Source organism: Pelodiscus sinensis, chromosome 4, assembly GCF_052426305.1.
Source record: "Pelodiscus sinensis isolate ZL-2025 chromosome 4, ASM5242630v1, whole genome shotgun sequence".
NCBI classification, from domain to species: domain Eukaryota; kingdom Metazoa; phylum Chordata; order Testudines; family Trionychidae; genus Pelodiscus; species Pelodiscus sinensis.
This window is the reverse complement of record NC_143055.1, coordinates 49,647,164-49,666,721: the sequence shown is the minus strand read 5'-3', so window position 1 is coordinate 49,666,721 and position 19,558 is coordinate 49,647,164. Positions and strand designations below refer to the sequence as shown.

General features: G+C 41.1%; 1 protein-coding gene across 11 annotated transcripts in view; it reads right to left on the bottom strand.

Annotated features, from left to right (window-relative positions):
- The window catches only part of SPATA18 (spermatogenesis associated 18), a 50,338-nt gene that overhangs the window by 24,334 nt on the left and 6,446 nt on the right, over positions 1–19,558 (bottom strand). For 2 of the 11 annotated variants that reach the window (XM_006113468.5, XM_025179928.3), the window contains exons 1-5: positions 17,566–18,247; positions 10,479–10,608; positions 10,269–10,384; positions 6,233–6,351; positions 1,789–1,884 (exon numbers count right to left, since the gene is read on the bottom strand). In XM_006113468.5, coding sequence (XP_006113530.1) covers positions 1,789–1,884; positions 6,233–6,351; positions 10,269–10,384; positions 10,479–10,608; positions 17,566–17,652 — 548 coding nt within the window. In that variant the 5' untranslated portion in view covers positions 17,653–18,247. Of the gene's footprint in view, positions 1–1,788; positions 1,885–6,232; positions 6,352–10,268; positions 10,385–10,478; positions 10,609–13,614; positions 13,768–17,565; positions 18,248–19,558 lie in introns of those variants that run through there. The other 9 variants (XM_075930440.2, XM_075930439.2, XM_025179929.3 and 6 more) reach the window with 8 other exon arrangements.

Sequence of the window (19,558 nt, the reverse complement as noted above, 5' to 3'; positions counted from 1 at the left end):
AGTTTGTTTGTGGGGGGTTTTTTCTGAAAAACTGCTGTTTTTCCGGAAAAAAAAACCTCTGTAGTGTAGACAGAGACTCAGAAACAACAACTGGAAATGGATATCTGGGTTGCTATGTACAGGATTTGGAAAAAAATCAAATTAACAGAAAAGGAATTACCTGTCCCCAACATCCTTCTATGTCCTCTTAAGCAAATCGGAATTTCAAGTAACTAATATCAGAACAGAGGGTGTATCTACAAAACACTGAAAAAATGGATAAACCACAGCATGCAGCTGTCTTTGAAAGGAAGAGCATTCAAATCTGAAATAATATGAAAGATATAGATATATATAGATATATGAGAGTTAACCTTAATCAAAGAGCCACAGAACCTTGGATGTGGAAAATACAGGCTGCCTGTGCACAGGAAGAGTGAGATAGTCATTCTAAAAAACTCTTCACGTACACTTGCTCAAGAATTAGGCTTATAATCAAAGGTGACCAGGAGCTTCATGATCAACAGGTCTATAGACCAGAGGATCACACCTCAATATGTGCACATGTGACCAACTGAGATGACTCCTGAATTGCCTACCTTTTATAGATGAGGGAACAACGTATGGATGATAGTGTTCATTCAGCCTTAGAGGCAATGATTCCCAAAATACAAAAAACAGTTCTCTTGCTACTTTGCACTTTATTTAGGAACCTATAAGGTCATTTAAAATGTATCATCAAGAATAAGGGTTCCTGCTGTTCCAATTCTTCTAGCTAGATCTAATTCACTAAGCCAGACTGCCACAAAATTTGGGGCTACTATATTATGAATGACTGATAATGGTAGAATATTCCTTTCTTGTTACAAGAAGATTTTAAATTTTGATTCTCCGTGTATTTAATTTTTATGCTTTCTGTCCTCAAACTTCATCTTATGCTGACATGCTATATTTAGATCTTTGCTACCTGGCCTTTAAACTCTAAGCGTCTTACAATTTTTATAACTGGTGTCTGTCTGTCTCTGTCTCTCTCATTTGTTCACAGATTTCTTAGTCTGTGGTCCTCTGAACTGGACATAGCTAAGACTTCATTAATGATGAGTAGAGGGGCACAATTATCTACCAAATTGTACATATTCCTGTTAATACGCCTCAGGTTTTACATATAACACTCCTAGCACACCTCACACACGATTTACTCATAAGACAGTCAACATGGGACCTCTTACATTGGGTCTACTTCCATTAAGTCACAAGACCTCTCTATGTACAGAGCCAAAGCTCCAATCAACTGACTGTTAAGAAAAAAACCAGATGTGTCCAAATCAAAAGTCTGCTTTTTATTGGGTATTCCCTGGCCTAGAGAGATAATGAAACTGCCTGCAACTAATGTGCAATATCTCTAAATGCTCCAAAGAAAAAAATTTAAAAAATAGTAAAGTACCCTGCCTAAATGACTGTAACTAAATCCAGACAGCTGAAGAGAAGATATTTTCCAAAACACAGGGGAAAAAAACCCAGAGCCTGAAAGGCTATCCAGCTATCCAACTGCTAGAGTCTAAAAGACAACCAATCATGATCAACCAGTCAACTTTACAAGGGGTTCCCTTATAAATTATATATATATGTCATGATAAATGTTTGCCTGTTTCATGTGTCAGTAGATAGAATTATTTCACTTTATTTGGAGTAGCATAGGACAGTAGAGAATTTAACATTATAAAATGGAAACAATGCACAAACATAAAATCACAACTCTTTGAATGCTACCTTTCTGTCACAAGTATCCCTACATCACATTTTTCTTACGCTGCGTTTAGATGAATAATTTCATCCTCTGCTGCCAAAAGGGTAGTGGCTGATTTGGTCTTTGTCTCTTCAAGAGCCATCTGGGCTTCTGCCAGACTGCAAAAGAAATTAATAACTACAATATACCTTTAAATTAAAGGTTCAGATTTTCGGAGTCAATTTTGCATGACAAACCAACTTTTTTTAGCAGACTTTTTTGCAGATTTTACATAAATAATCTGCAAAAGTCATATCTGAGTCAACTGTACCAACAGAATTACTGTGTTGTTGTAACACTTTGCTATTAATCTTATAAAACTCCAGTTCCTCTCTCTCACTCACTCATTTTATGTTCCAATTTGTCTCCATTATCCATAATCTGGTATAATCTCTGAACCCGAGCACTCCATTTGCTAACCTGCCCATCTCCAGTTCCACAATACTGCCTGTTTTTCACTACCTTCATAGCACTGCCATCAAAATTTTCATTAATTTCTCTTCTTGACTTAACTAGCACAATTCTGTCCCCAAGTCCCTGCTTTCTAGATTCTTACATGCACAAAATATTGCTGCCCACTTTCATACATGTAATTCTGCAAAGGAAGGCAATTATGCCACCATCATCCTGTACCATTATTTGAGCAAACTACAGTCAACAATTTTACTAAGCCAATAAGCCTATGTCAACACTAGTAGTTTTGTTGATCTAACTTGTTACCCAGTGGCGTGAAAAAAAAAATCTCCTTATGACACAAAAAAGTTACACCACCAGACCTGCCAGGTTAGACAGCACTACGTCTGTGGGAGACACTCTCCTACTGATATAGAGCATCTATAGGAGCACTATAAGTGGCCCAGTTGCATTGTTATAACTGTGCCACTGTAAGGTCTCTAGTGTAGACATGGTCTAAATGAAGTCCTGGGTATTTTAGGAAAGATGCATCCCAGAATCAACAAAGAGCTTGAAGACCCTTTATCAGTGGCATTTGTATTGCTTCCTTTCAAGATTAAAGTTGCCAGCCATCCTTTAACATCCAATACTGACACTCAAGAGATCGTTTTGTTAACAGCCTTCGTGGTTATCAATCAATAATCTTTCTTCAGTCCCTACAATTCTAGTTTTTGACAGATGGTATTGTTATCTTTGGGTGACTATCTCCTTCTATTAATGAAAAGAAGTTATTTAGTTAGATCTATACAAAGGTTGATGAAAAACCTATCTAAACCTTGTGGCCATTAGGATCAATTTATTTGTTCATCTGAAAGATCCCAAAATGTTGCAAAGACACTTCCCCTCGTCCCCCAAGAGCTCTCACATGGGAGCCTTCAGTATTCCATCTTATCTCCTCTCAGGTTCAATGTAGGTATTGACAGCACAAGGAGATTGTGAGATGTCTTGTGCTACAGTATCCTCAACATGAAGAAGTCACTTAAGTCTACATCTCCTTTTCATCTAATCTGGACACCTTGTATTTGCTTTCCTAGAGTTTGTTAAAAGAGATGGAGACAGGATCAAACTAATTCATGTTCAACCAAAATGGAGGCAGAATGATGCTGATATGCAGATAGAAAACAGTGGAATGAACCATAATTGAAACTATACCATTTATTGAAGCTGTTAGTTCTGATTTTCACCAATATGGCTTTACCATTTTTTTACTATTGCCATTCTTGGAATTCCAGATGAAAGCAAGTCTATATAATTCTTTGGCTCAAAGGCTGAGACCATTTCTTGTTATTATGATTCTTGCCACAGCTGCACGACTGTATTTTTAAACTGTCTAGAAGAGTGCAACATACTTTGCTGGAGCAACCCTTGAAAGCACTTGGAAGTGTCAGCAAGAGCAGAGTGCTGTGATTTGCTTCTTGGAAAGGGCAAGTAATTTTGATCTGAAAATACCAGCGTTTCACACTCCACACAGGCTAGTATGTGCAGTTCAGGGTTAAATGCCAGCTCTTCAGTCCCAACTAGTTATTTGAAAGACTGTCTCTCTCCTTCTGTCTTGTCGCAATGCTTATGATGTGCTGAGATGCTCATGTTATTGTTCCTGTGCTATACCCTTCTAGGACTGGCAGCAGGATATTCTCACTAGTGAGTATATATCTTTGGACTTTGCTCCATCTAGTGCTCCACTAGAATCTGGAACACTCCAGAAATAAAAATGACTATTTGAGCACAAATTATGGTGAAATACTGACTCTCAAATTAAAGGAGCAAAAAAATTTTCAATAGTTAAAACATAAATGTGCAGATAGATTCAGTCCTACTGCTCACAGCCATTTTTAGAGTTTTAATTACCTATGACAACAATGAAAACATTACAGGAAACATAGCACTGTTCCTACATGCACCTCCTTGCTGTTTTAATTTTAATAATATGCCTCTATATTTCACAACTATAATAGCTTAGTTTTATCTAACACTAAAATGTTAAATAAATATAGTAAATGAAGATTAGCTTAAATTAATTATCCATAGTTCAGCTATTTATTAAGATAAATAGTTGCTTCAGTGTCAAAGATGTTACTGTTGTGACTGTCCCCCATTCACATTTGAAAGGCAAGAGACAACTGCAGGGAATGGACAGTAACTTTCATGTAAGGATACTAAAATGTAGTGTCCCTCAAGCATCTATTCTGCTATGCCTATGTTGTCTGACACCCACAAGAGGGCTCTTGGTGAGATAGGGCCAAATCCTACTTCCATTGAAATCAATGGGAGTTTTGAAACAGAATTCAGTGAGAGTAGAATCACAGACATAACTTCTAATCACTAGAGTATTAGTGTGCTGCTATGCACCTATATGGCTACGTCTACACTACAGAGCTCCGCCTTTTTTTGCGGAAGAGCAGACGTGCTCCTTTGGAAGCCCTATCTTCCTCCTCCTACGAAGAATAAGGGCTCATCTGAAAGAGGAGGCTTTTCTGAAATTGTAAATAGTTAGCTAGGATATTTGGGCATTCTTTTCAATTATAGCTCCTCTATGAACTGTCATGTTTTGTATATGAGAGATACAGTATAGGTAAGGTGATAACTTTTATTGGACCAACTTCTGTTAGAATGTAAGAACGGCCATACTGGGTCAGACCAATGGTCCATCTAGCCCAATACCCTGTTTTCCAACAGTGGCCAATGTCAGATGCTTCAGAGGGAACGACCAGGAACAAGCATTCATCGAGTGATCCATCACCTATCATTCATTCTCAGCTTCTGGCAAAGAGAGACTGGGAACAGAGAGCATGGGGGTGGCATCCCTGTCCATCTGTGCCAACACCCATTGATGAATCTATTCTCCATGAATGTATTAATTCTTTTTTGAACCCTGGTATAATTGGTGGAAGATACAAGCTTTCAAACTACACCAAGTTTTTCTTCAGGCCTGGGGAAAGAAATCAGAATACTAAATACAAATTGGGACAGATAGCTAAGCACTCTTAAGAAGTCAGAAAGAAAGCGACAGAGCCTAAGATTGAATCCACTACAGCTTGGCTAGTGGTTTGCTCTGAATTGACCAGAATGGATTATACTCGAACCTTCACTATACTAGTCTAAGAACTTTCAATGATATGTAATAAATTCTACTCTGCTTTGAAAACATTGCTTGAGCAACATCAGTACACATACTTGATAAGGCACATTTGTCCCTGAAAAGTGTACAAGTCTCTGTCAACCAGGAGTCTAGCTCAATTAGACTCACTAGGCAGATCTCTCTATATGAAGCAGGAGTACTGTAGTCCAGAGGTTCAGGCTAAAAGTTGGTGAGACTGGGAGGCCTACCCTGAAGCTAAAGAGTAGGACTCCCTGGAAGTGTGCCACACTGAAGTGGTTTTTACAAGAGACTGTTTAAAAGCTAGGACATAAATATCCTGTGGATCTGCTTAGTTATGTGTTCCAACTTGGATTTAACTCAGGCACTCTGATTTCATTCCCCAGATCTGAAGAAGAACTCTGTGTACTTTGAATGTTTACTTCCACCCACAGAAGTTGGTCCAATAAAAGACATTACCATATTTACCTTGTCTCTCAGATATCCTGGGAGCAACATGACTAGAACCATAAAAACCCTGTATCTTTGGATTAATCTAAAATGCATCATATATGGCATAAAAATGTCCTCCCCTGTGCAACATGCAGTACTGAATCTATATTAAATAAGTTATCAGTATTATGATAAAAAATAATTCACAGCAAAATGTTTAATTTCTGCCAGGCCTGTTGTTTTTCAGGCAGTTAATTTGATTTTTTAAATTATTTTAATTTTTTAAAAAGCAGTGAATTTACTTACTAGAAGACATTTAATGCCTTGGGCATACAGTATCCTTCAAATTCAGAAAATCCAGAGTCTAGACACATTTTCGATTCTTATTTCAAAGCAGAAATGGAATATTTTACAAAACTATTAGAAGTGAGGTTTGAGAAGAAAAATAATTTTGTAGTTGAAAAATATACAGTTAATTCTCCTACTCTTGTTGCACTAAGCTGAGTTGTAAACGAGTTGAATTCAGTTCTTTCTCCAGATGTTGTAGTTCATGGTTCCGAGTGCTGGCAAATTCCCTCAGCTGCCTTTCTCTCTCAATTGACTCCTACAGTGAAATATAAACAACACAGCATTTGAACATTATTATGCCTGAAAGTTAGACAGCATTTCCTTAGAACAGTGATTTTCAATCCATGGACCTCTTGGGATCCACAGGCTATGTCTAAGAAGTCTGTTAAAGGTCGATGTCACCATGGAACACCAGTTTCCAACCTGGGTCTGCAGGCCAAGATTTCCAATGGCTCCATACCTCCATTCAAAATTTTTGGGAGGTCCACAAATAAATACAGGTTGAAAACACTGCCTTAGAACATCTCATAACACTGCCTTAGAAGGTCTCTGCATTTCTGAAATGATGCAGTAAAAAAAATTTCTAAATTAGTCTTAAAGAAAATATTTGTACTTGTTCAAACACAGAGAAAGAGAGAGAGAGAGAGAGAGAGAGCACAAAAAAACCAGAGCACTGCAGTAAAAGTTACAATAAAATAGTAAAGCACCACAAACTATATTACACAGCTACATATATGGATATGCACACAAACATCCACACACAACTTTTTGGTCCATATTTTTTCCTTCTAGTAAACTTTAATAAATGTTTAGAACTAAATATGTCAACAATTCTTTTTATGCATTCATTGGTTCACTTTACACATTAATGGGCCTACAAAATAATGGGGAATCTTAAGAACAAATTAAACAACTACTGTAACTGCTTTTAATACCACATTGCATTCCCCAATAAAAACTAAATGGATTAGTACTGTAGTTATGCACTGGGTTTCAATTCTGATTTTGAAGGTGAAAATCCATGAATTATCACAGAGATTATTTCTTTCCCCGCACACTTTTAAGTATGGTCATTTGTTAAAAAAAAAAAAAAAACAAATTAAGAGAAAGCTGATCTATTCCCTGTACTAAGTACAGACCCTAGTCAGATTAATCCTAATCATTTTATTAATGGAAAACAGCTTATTTAAACTGGACATTATTTATTTGTGGGGAAAGATTTCAAGTGAGAAATGAGGGAGAGCATGAAGACATTTGTTTTTGGCCCCCCTGACCTTCAATACATTTTTTCAAATCTCCCCACTAGCAGAAAATACTGTTTTCTTCCAGAACACACAAGAGTGCCACAGGATGTCTGCATCTCCAGCACCAGCACTGTAAACAAAATCTTTTGTAAATCTTATGAATTGTGCAGGGAAAAAGAAAGGAAACACACACTGTTGCTATTCTAGTCCTCAAAGCTAGGTACATGTGGTTTCATGATTTATATTTATTTCCTGTAAAAAAAATTCTAACACCACATGTATCAGAGCCCAAGCTTCAAAAGAAGAACCAACTTTCAGCAGGTATGGGATGTTTGGTACAGCCAACCATCAGTTTACATGAAGGCTATGTCTACACTGCCATTTTTTTCGGAAAAAGATACGCAAATTGCAAACCGCAATTTGTGTATCTTTTTCTGTTTATTTTTTCAGAAGAGGCTTTCCTGACATTTGGCCTGTGTACATGGGGCCAAATGTCAGAAAAACCTCCTATTTTGGAACATCCCTTATTCCTCATAAAATGAGGAATACAGGGTTGGCGAAAAAACGCACCCGGCTTTTTCGGAAACTGTTCCCTGGACACGGCAGAGTTTTTCCAGGATACCTCTAGACAGTGCTTTTTTTGTAAGTAAAAAGGTACTCTGGGGCAAACTTGTTGCGCAAAAAAAAAAAAAAAAAGTGCCGGGCGCCGAATGCGGTTGCGGCCCCTTTAAGAACCACAGTGCTGTGCTGGGAGCCAGAAAAAAAAACCACTGCATGTCCCAAGCAGGCTTCTGTCAGGAACTGAGCCGCCCCAAGCCACCCTAGGAAAACAGGTGACAGTACGCGCAGGGGAAATTCCATTCCTTTTCTGTGGGCTGAGGAAATAGGTGACGGTATGCCGTTCCAGGTAGTACCATCACAAAAAAAGCACTGCCTCTAGATAGTCTAAACACAGTCGAAGAGTTTCACAAAACACTAAGTTGCTTTCAATACAGGTATGGTATAAAGCAAGGGTCTGCAACTTTTGGCTTTTGAGCCAAATATGGCTCAGTATGGAACTAAATATGGCTCTTTTGTCATTCCCAGAATACATGCAACTTTTTAAATTAAAATGAAAAATTCAAAATTTTAAAAAAGTGTAATTACTCATGTAGCTTGAATGCATGCATGAACCTAAATTTGACCAGTTAAGATGTAAACCTCAAAGAAATGTGTGGAAAGATGCATCAGCAAAAGTCCCATTAAATAAAGTTTGTGAGTACAGGCAGTCCCCGGGTTACGTACAAGATAGGGACTGTAGGTTTGTTCTTAAGTTGAATTTGTATGTAAGTCGGAACTGGTACATATTGTAGGGGAAACTCTAGCCAAACATTTCTCCAGAGCTCAGTTTTATTCTCCCACACCTCACTTCCCTCAGTCCTTTATTCTCAAGCTGAGGTGTCTGCTGAGAAAAGCCGCTCCGCGTCTCCCTGGTCTGCTGTGGGGGGGCGCTAGCTTCGCGTCTCCCTGGTCTGCTGGGGGGAAGCAGCTAGTGCAGGGTTGCCTCACCCCGTTTGTAAGTAGGGATCCAATGTAAGTCGGATCCATGTAACCCGGGGACTGCCTGTACAATGTTTAATTTATGCTATTATAAATCATCATGTCAATTATAAATAATATTAATTTGTATATTTTCAGTCATGCAGATGGGCATTCTTATATGGCTCTTTCAGAACACTTGTTCTGAATTTTGATGTAGTTTGGCTCTGGTTTGAAAAGGTAGCCAACTCCTGGTGTAAAGTCTTATGCTGATGTAACCGCACACTTATAATTAGCATCTTTATGTACCTTGATATAAACATGTACATAAGGCACTAGTGTCATGTACAAAATAAAAGAGCTTAAAGCAGGAGTGGGCAATAATTTTTGCAGGGAGGTCACTTTATGACACTTTATGTGGACAAGTCTATCTCTCCCCCTTTGGAAGAGGCAGAGCCTCGGATGGAAGGGTAGGTCTACAAAGAGTGAGAAAATGAGTGCAAAACAGAGACACTCTATATGCGAGACAGACTGTGTGACACAGATTGAGTATGTGTGGCGCAGACAGAGCAGTGTGTGTATGGCACAGAGACAGTGTGGCACACACTGGGTATGTGTGAAAGTGATACAGAGAGTATGTGTGCTGCAGGGTAATATTCTGAAAGAAGCCATGTTTGTCTCTTTAAGGCAGGAAAAGCTGTCCTGCTCTGTGTTGTCTTCTTCCTGCCCCACTCTTCAGAGATGGAGTATTGGGGGAAGTGTGTGTGTGAGAGAGACACACACATGCACTGAAATCTTAGAAACACCATCTTAGATGGTGACATTGCCACTGCCTCAAAGTAGGCTCTCCTCTGAGTCACTTACCATCCATGCTTCAGACTGGAGCCACTCTGTTGTGTGGCTCTCTCTGCCAGACCCCTGTTCTGCGGAAATGATACAGGGGCAAGGGGACACCATGACTTCAGCACTCCTCTCTTCCCTTCACCCCTCACCCCCATCCTGCACAGCTCACAGGAGAATCCTGGTAGCAGCTCAGCTCCAAGAAAGAGCAAGCTGGGGCAGTTGAATACACACTGCTGACTGTAAGTATGCACACTCTGCTAATCAGTGGGACGAGCCAGAGAGAAGTGCTTGGAGGGCCGGATCCAACCTCCGTACTTGAGTCTTCCCACCCTTGGTTTAAGGCCTACCAAGCTAATTTAGTGAAATTAACTTTCATGATTTCTTTCATTGCCTTTTTAAAGCTTTAAAAAAACCTAAAAATGACAATTGTAACAATTAACAACTGTGGAAATAGTTTAGAAAGCAAACTGGGGGGAAACCTTTGTAAAAAAAAAAAGTTATTTTTTTAATTACAGGAAGTCTTTGGTTTATATATTTTTATCATTTTAAAAATAAACATTCAGCATACCTGGATGAGAGAGAGACTTGTTTCAAAGGGCCTTCCTGAAGTAGTACTGGAAAAACAAGTCCCCAGCCATGGCAGAAGACGGGATTTTATTGTTTCTACGCCTGCATAATGGCCACCTAAAAAAACACGTAAACCAGGTATATATCAGAAAATGCAAAGATAAAACCTGAGTCTGCACTTAAAAAGAAAATGGAGGTGATACATACAAACCTTGGAGACATGGAAAATTCTCACCTTCTCGAGCTGTTTGATTGAGGATTGTGAAGAGCTGCCCCTGAATCATTGAGTTCATTTCTATGATTTCACAACATCGGTTCAGATTCTGATCACATGTGTTAATCTGTAAATCAGAAGAATTAAATGTTTGGGATTTTTTGTTTTGACTTGAGTAATTATAGATATGATGTAGATTGAACATGATCAAAAGCTTCCGAGGGGTAGCTGAGTTAGTCTATAAACTGGAAAAAACTTAAAAACAACAAATAGTCTAGTAGCACCTTAAAGACTAACAAAACATGTAGATGGTATCATGAACTTTCTTGGGCACAACCAGCTTCTTCAGATGACTGGAGTATTGAAAGTCTAGATCCAAGAATAAATAAGGGAAGGCGGGGTATGGGGCAAAAGGAAGGGAAAAAAGGGAAAAAAAGACAGTGAATAGATTGTTCAAATTACAAGAGGCTGATAAGAACAATTAGCACCTCCATTGTTTGGTTGGTTACTTAAGTCATTAGGATGTGGAGTCTAGTGTGTGAGCCAGCTGATATCCCTGTTCATTCCATTCTGATAACAATCAAACTTGTAAATGAAGTTAAGTTCCAATCATTCCCTGTGTATTTGGCTTGTGGAATTGGCCTGAAACAACACAGTGGTTGCAGATCCATTAATGAGTGCACGGGCAGGTTAAGGCATTCTCCAACAGGTTTCTGTGTGTTGCCTTTTCAGATATCTGATTTGTGTTAATTAATTCTTTCCCGTGGAGACCGTTCAGTTTGGCCAATATACATGGCAGTGGGGCATTGCTGGCATATATCACATTAGTGGATGTGCAGTTAAATTAACCTCTGATGTAGTGGCTGATGTTGTTGGGTCCAGTGATGAAATGTGTAGATATGTGGGCAGAGTTGGCATCAGAGCTGATTGCAGAGGTGGGTTCCTGGATAATTATGATGAAGGTGTGTTGCGTGGTTACTAGAAAGAATATTTTTGAAGTTTAGGGGGTTGTCTGTAGGCGAGGAATGGCCTTTCCTCCAAGGCCTTTGAGAGTGAGAGGTCATTTTCCAGGATAGGTTGTAGATTGTGGTTAATGCATTGGAGGGGTTTAAGTTGTGGGCTGTAGGTCATCACAAGTGGAATTCTGTTGTTTTCTCTTTTTGGCCTGTCTTGAAGTAGTTCATGTCTGGGTACTTTTTTGGCTCTTTCAGTCTGTTTTTTCCACTTCTCCAGGTGGGTATTTCAGTTTTAAGAATGCTCTATATAGATCCTGTAGGTTTTTGTCTCTGTGTGATTGTAGCAAATCCAGTTGTATTTTAGGGCTTGGCTGTATACAATAGATTGAGAAATGTGTCTGGGATGGAAGCTAGAGTAATGAAGGTAAGTGTAGAGATCCGTAGGTTTCCGGTATAGGGTAGTGGAAATTTGTCCATCATGTAATTGTACTGCAGTGTCAAGAAAGTGGATCTCTCATGTGGATTGATCCAGGCTGAGGTTGATGGTGGGGTGGAAGTTGTTGAGATCCCTGTGAAATTCTTCAAGGGTCTTTCCCATGGGTCCATATGATGAAGATGTCATCAATATAGAGCAAGTAGAGAAAGGGTGCTTGGGGCGAGAGTTGAGGAGGTCAGCCATGAAGACGTTGGCATGTTGTGAGGCCATGCGGGGGCCGATAGTTGTGCTACTGACTTGAAGATACAAATTGTCTCTGAATCAGAAGTAGTTGTGGGTGAGGACAAAGTTGCAGAGCTCTGTAACCAGGTGTGCAGTGGTGTCATTGGGGATGGTGTTCCTGATAGCCTGTAATTCATCTTCATGTAGAATGTTGGTGTAAAGAGCTTCTACATCCATGGCAGCCAGGATAGTATTTTCAGGTAGATTCCTGATGTTTTGTAGTTTCCTCACAATGTCGGTGGAGTCTCAAAGATAGCTAGGACTGCTGGTAGCATAGGGTCTGAGGAGAGTGTCAATATTGCCAGATAATCCTGTTGTAAGTGTGACAATACTTGAGATGATGAGTTGTCCAAGATTTCCAGGTTTGTGTATCTTGGGTAGCAGACAGAAAACTCCTGGTTAGGGATTAGGGGACGGAGTGTTAGTGTAAATTTTGTCCTGAGCAGTATCAAGCTTTTTTTAAATAACTTTGTCTGATTTCATTACTGCTTCCTAAACCATCATTAGAATGTTCAGATACCTCTGAGTGGGGAGGGGAATAATACATGTTAATAGTTATACTACAGGCTGGGAGTCAGGCATTTAAGGTCCTATTTTCAATTCTATCAATGACTTATTAGGTTAAAAATCTTTCACCATCTCTATGCCTCAGCTTTCCCCTTTCACAAAATAGATACAATAATACTTACCTACCTCAAGGAAGTGGCATGAAAATTTATTAATGATTAAAAGGTGGTACAAAAATCATTGGATGAAAAGATCTTACATAGGTGGAAAATATTTTCTGCAGGCTAGTTGAAATAAACCACACATAAGGTTGCTTTGTTTCAGTATGTATGAAACCAGCTAAAATCACCTGTAAGCTGTATGGAACTATTGACAAGGCAATAGCATTCAAGAACAGGGAGAAACTCGCAATATGTCCTTAATGCAAAAAGCAGCAAAACAAATTACAGAAAGCTTTCCATTATCTGATGGAATTACTGGAATGAAATTTGTCCAGGACACTACTGCCAATGCTATATCTGTCAAGAAGACCTCTATGACCGGGCATCCGGCCATTCTGTTCATCAGTCCCTTATATCCACCTTTCAGTGCAGCCTTCCACCCCACCCCAAGTCCCCATGTCCCGAAATTGGCCCCTTTTTGGCCAGTTGCAGTCTGTGATTGGCATATTCCGACCTGGCACTGCGACAGGCATGTCCCTCTGCAGCTCAGTCTCTCGATGCCCCTCTGCGTGGGTCGCGGGGAAAAGGGGGGCCCGGGCCCACCCCCTCTCACCGGCCCCAGCCCAGGGCCCTAAGGATGCGGACTAGACTTGTAGCCCAGTCTGACTGGCGGGGCTTTTCACTTTAACGCGCCAGTCCACGAGCTTTCCCTTTGCCCACCCTGGGCTACTTCCTTTCCCCGCTTCCGGCCCCCGAGCAGAAGCAATGTTGCCAGCTTGGGCCCGTCTCACCTCCCTGGGTCAGAATTCCACAGGCTCCCTCTGTCTGTGGCCTGTCTCTCCTCTCTGCCCTCCCCCTACTGCGCTCCTTCTGGGGTTTTAAATCTCCCGGCTGGGCACTCGCGTCTACGCCGGGACCTCGTCCCTTGCTGGCATGCCGATGGCGGTGACGTCACTCTGCGTCCATCCGCCGTCCGCTCCTCTCCCGGGCAGCTGCATCTCCCAGGCAGCTGATCGCCATGTGCGCGTTCGGCGACCGCCGAACAGCTGGCGCACCGCTGATATCGTGCCCCCTTGGTCGCCACACAGGCGGTGATCGGCGGCCCTCCAGTGCGGGGTGGCTCTGCCCTGTCACAACCTCTAAGAGGTCTTCACAGACAATGATCAGTATTTCTATTTACATGTAACATCTGAAATAACTGCACCTCCAGGAGTACAAGTGCACCAATCAGCTGAATTACCAAAAATAATGATATGGATATTTATAACTGAAATGTTCTTGATTTTAATTAACCTTTCAAATCCTTCAATTTTGGTGTTTGCTGAAAAGGAGCATAGAATTATTAGTATCTTGGGTGCTGAGGCCAAACCACCAACTTATCTTGAAGGTGTGTTTTCCACAGCTTTATCCCTATCTTGTCAAAACAGGATGCAAAGGTACAGCAATACTACTGAATGGATGTTGTTTCCTGTTCAGCTACCTCCTAATCTGTATTTGTATATATCTGACCTGGTTTTAACCATGAAAAAAAAAATCAGTGGTGATGGAAAATTTTTGTAAGAACTGAAAAAAAAAGCAGGATCCTCTGCCGCAAAGCCATTCTCATGGTATTTTCATAGTAGATGTACTTGGCATCAGAAGAGTCGTCTGGCTAATCTAAATGCAAAGACCAGCTCTCAACAGCCTGATCCTTCAGCTTGACTCTGCTCCAATAGTTGTGCAAGAACTGGCAAGAACTGTGCCAGTAAAATGGGAGATCCTGGAGTATCATCTGGGAAGCATGGACAGCAGCAGCACTAGAGTTCCCAGGATGTCAGAGTAGAGGCCCGAGCTATGGATGCTTAGGATGCAAGAGTAGATTTGGGTGCAAACAGAGTTCCAGTTGCAATGAGAGATTTCTGGTGTCTGATAACCAAGACAAGGAATGCTCTGAAGCCACAAGTGATGAGACCATATTGCCAATCACCACCTCCTTCAAGCATCTGAATGCAGGAGTAAAAAATACAGAGGCCTTGATATTGAGCAACCAGGAGTCCAGGGGCTTTGGCAAAGGCATGTCAAGGAACTGCTGTTGCGATGCCTCCTGACTCAAACTCCTGCTTGTAGGTTCTACTTCATCCCATTAGCCTGAACTCAGTGCCATCTCATCCTTTTGGCTACATTGGTGATGTAGAAGACTTCTGAGTTGAAACTGTCTGGGCATATGATGAGTGCATATGATGACTTGTGCAGGAAATATGGTACCTGTGCATATCAATATAACAGATAAGTCTTTGACTTTGTGAGGCTGTGCTGACAGAGTCTGAAACCACCAGCAGTTTCTTTCCCTTTTAAATGCCATACTTGCCAGCCAACATGGATGTGTGTTGAAGGAAGTGCCAGACCAAGAGGAAAATATAAGCACCATGAAGGTTGCTAGGTACCCTAATGAAAAACTGACACCGTAACTGAAGTGTCGATGCATATAGACCAGTGCTTACACAGGCACCAAAGAAAAAAGAACCCAGCTGTTGTACAGAAGGTACGGAGGTACTGAAAACATCAAAGGAAAAAATAGCACGTATCAGAGCTTTTCTGCACCTTTTTACCGAGGCAAGTGCCAAAAATGGAGGGGGGGGGGGAAAGGCACACAAAAAGCGGAAGCAGAAGAGCTACAGACATGTGTTGAGGTAGTCAATGCAAGAGTCTCGGTGCATAGCACAGATGCACATGACCTGACTAGAAGTTAGAGAAGATATGGTAAAAGATCCCTGGAGACTGCTTGATTTTCAAAGGAGCTTGAGCAATGGCTAATGAGAAATAATCTTCTGTAGGGAGTTCCTTCAATGACCAAGGTCAAAAAAGAAATGGCTAATATTCAAAGGGGTACATTTATTCTCAGATCTTGGTACATGTTTCCCTCAAGGGTTACAAGTCTTTAAATTCCTGGGGAACTCTGCCAGTTCCATATTAAGAAGATAAGGCCCAGAAATAAGAATCTTGCAATGATTGCATTTTTAGGAACAGTTCAAACACCTTGTTCTCACTTTCAAGGGTCTGCATAATTCTGCCTTTTATATAAATTTCCTCTTTGTTCCCCAGCTTGCTGCTGTACTTTATCTACATTCAATACTTGTCACAGTACCACAGGCAACATTTAACAGAATAGCTACAAAGAACATTCAGTACCATGTTCAATAGTTTTGTTATCTGCAAGGAATAACTTCATTTTGGTATTAAGTTATAATTACATTATCTTTTCAGTTATACAAAAAAAATAGTTTAAAAATATTTCAGACATGAAATAACTGTAAAGTGAATTGAGTTTCAAAAACAAGTCATTTGTTCTAATTTTGAATTTCTAATAATTATTAATGGGTCTGATTTTTTTAAAAGAATTTCATAGTTCTCAAACTGATATGTCTCAAAGGTGTGACACTATAATCAGCTATACATACTTTGAAATTTTAAAGAAACAAAAAAAAATTATATTCCATTTCCACAGCAGCAACTGGAGATGGGGGGTAATGTCTACACAGCAGTGCTGAATAAGCTATACAACTTCAGCTACCTCAATTGCACAGCTTAAGTTGAAATGGCTTATTTCAGCTTCTGGCACTATCTACACAGCAGGAAGTCAAAGGAAGAACACTCTTCCTTCGACTTTTCTTACTCCTTGTAAAATGAGGGTTACAGGAGTCAGAGTAAGAAGTCCTCCAGCTCGACATTGTTTTGAAATAAAGGCTTGAAGTGTAGACACACTCTTTGTTATTTTGGAATAACGTCAGTTATCCTGAAATAATGCTGCTGTGTAGACCTATCTGGAGAGATCCTTGCCAGAGGCTTTTGAGAATCTTTGCGGAACAAGCTGTATTATGTTGTGGCAAGCAATAAAACATTTCTTGTCTAACTTTTCTCAGTATTTAAAGGTCTTCTTATATTCCTTGATGTTTATGATACTCAACAGCTTTCAAGGCAGCTATTGTGCTTGCCTAATATCTAGCACAGAGTGTTTTCAAAAGTATTATAAGGAGTTATAAAGTTAAATGGAGGGCACTGTTCTCCTTCCAGGAAAAAATATTCTTTTGGTGGAGTATTATTCACTGTGAAAGAGTGGTCCTGGTGATTTTGCAAAGATGTGAAGTTGTATTTTGGCAACTAATCTTTTCTTTAATCTGATCAGATGAGTGAATCAGAGCCACAAGAGATGAACGGGAAAATCAGCAGTCTCTGCTTCAAGTTGTCTCTGGCCTCCTATGTTGCATTTATAGTATCAATAGGTGTCAGTTACTATAGTAACCACAACAATGTCTGGAAACCAGCGTCCTTGGTTACTGCTTTCCCGGGAAATCACTGGAAGTATCCAACACTTAGCAGCCGCTTAACACAGCCTTCCTCAGTGGCCTAAATTTACAATAGGAGACAGCTGTAGCAGTAGTTATAGTGGCTATTCTTCCCCCATTCATTTGACAAAGTTGAAACGCTAATTCCCGAACTGGCTCATTCTACGAAATCCTTTTGGAGACACAAATGTAGAGACAAGAGGCACAATTCCAACCACTCCATCAAGCCGCGCTGTAGCTGGAAGCCTTTTTTCCCCACCATGGCAAATCGCCTCCCTTTGGACCGTCAGGCTAGTAAAGGACATAAGTCTAGAGCAGCAACTTTAGACTCCCCCAAACAACCCCGGGATTCAAATCGCTTCAAAGGCTCGCGGCGGGGAACAAAGAGGAGACGCGTGTGAACCACACACACACACTCACGTGGTAATCTTTGTACCAGTTCTCCAGCTTCTCCTGCAAAATCCGGCAGCTCTCGTTACTGATCAGTCTCCGCAAGCTGTCGGCCATGGTCACACCGCGATGGAGAGCCGAGGATGGGTGACTGGGACTGGGACTGGGCTGGGGGGACTAGCAGATGATCCTCTCCCCGGGTACTCTACATCAGCAGCCCCAGGGCGCTACACAGGGAGTGGGGACCCCGCGGCTGCTGATGCCACCGCCTCCAGCCTGAGCTCAGCGCTGCTCCCTCCTGCAGCCGCCGGCCTAACGGGGGCATTTATACTCCGCGATTGTTAGACACACTGACGTGTGCTGTGCTCGGATGCCAGGGACGCCACGGCTGCGCGAAGGGGCCACTTGTTCGTTGTAGCAACGCAGTGAACCCGCCTCCCTGTGCCCAGCCTCGCCCTTTCCACGCAGAAGCTTTAAATCCGGAGGCGGGGAGGATTTCTAGCTAATCCCTATCTCCGCGCCGTGAGGAGGAAGACTCCAGAGGAAGGTGTTTTCATCTGGGAAGGGGCAGGTCAAAGACGTGCGGTGCAGGCGAGTAGTTTCCTCAGGACGCCCTTCCCAATACCGCCTTTCCCTCCCTATCCCGTCTCCTCTCCTCTTTTCCGCTTCGAGACACTCGCTGGTTTCAGTTCAAAGCACCTTTAAGGCGCCGCAAGACAACATAGTAGCCTTTGTTACGCATAACACGTGCAATTTAAATTGGATAATTAAAACACCGTGGGACTTTTTTTTTATCCTCGCCTTGTTCCGCAAGCAAATCTCACACAGTCACATCCAGCAGGCAAGGCTATAAGGCTGAAATCTGGCCAATGTAGATCCGCGGGACAGAGGAAACGCGCCGCTGCTGTTGCTTTTGCCTCTAACCTCGCCTAAGTTTTTCTGTCTGTCTCCTGACACGATTAAGAGCAAAGAGATCAGTTGATTCAAAAAGTGTTCCAGGCAGGATCTGGCTGTTTGGTTTTCTGAAACCTGTGAAAATGCTTCTGTTAGCAAAGAAAAGATACTATCTTAAAGAATTTGGCATAGCTCAGACAGACATAATATGCATCACAGATTAAGCAGACAGGATATAACAGAGTTCCCCCAAACTGTAGTCACACTAGACTACTCAGAATCTGCAAAACACTTTTGGTCACAGAGAGTATATCTACACTACAAATTTAGGTTGAATTTATTAAGGATGACTTTTTAGCATTCATATAGAGAAATGGTCTGAGGTAAACAGGTTGAAGTTTAATTAAGAAAAATGCAAAATGCTTCACTTAGGAAGGAACAATCAGTTTCATACATACAGAATGGGAAGCGACTGTCTAGGAAGGAGTACTGCTGAAAGGGATCTAGGAGTTATAGTGGACCATAAGCTAAATATGAGTCAACAATGTGATGCTGTTGCAAAAAAAGAAAACATGATTCTGGGATGCATTAACAGGTGTGTTGTGAGCAAGACAAGAGAAGCCATTCTTCTGTTCTACTCTGCACTGGTTAGGCCTCAGTTCAAGTATTTTGTCGAGTTCTGGGCACCACATTTCAAGAAAGATGTAGAGAAATTGGAGAGGGTCCAGAGAAGAACAACAAGAATGATTAAAGGTCTAGAGAACATGACCTATGAAGGAAGGCTGAAAGAACTGGGTTTGTTTAGTTTAGAAAAGAGAAGATTGAGGGGGGACATGATAGCAGTTATCAGGTATCTAAAAGGGTGTCATGAGGAGAAGGGAGAAAACTTGTTCATCTTGGCCTCTGAGGATAGAACAAGAAGCAATGGGCTTAAACTGCAGCAAGGGAGGTTTAGGTTGGACATAAGTTCCTAACTGTCAGGGTGGTCAAACACTGGAATAAATTGCCCAGGGAGGTTGTGGAATCTCCATCTCTGGAGATATTTAAGAGTAGGTTAGATAATGTCTATCAGGGATGGTCTAAGTCAGTACTTGGTCCTGCCATGAGGGCAGGGGACTGGATTCAATGA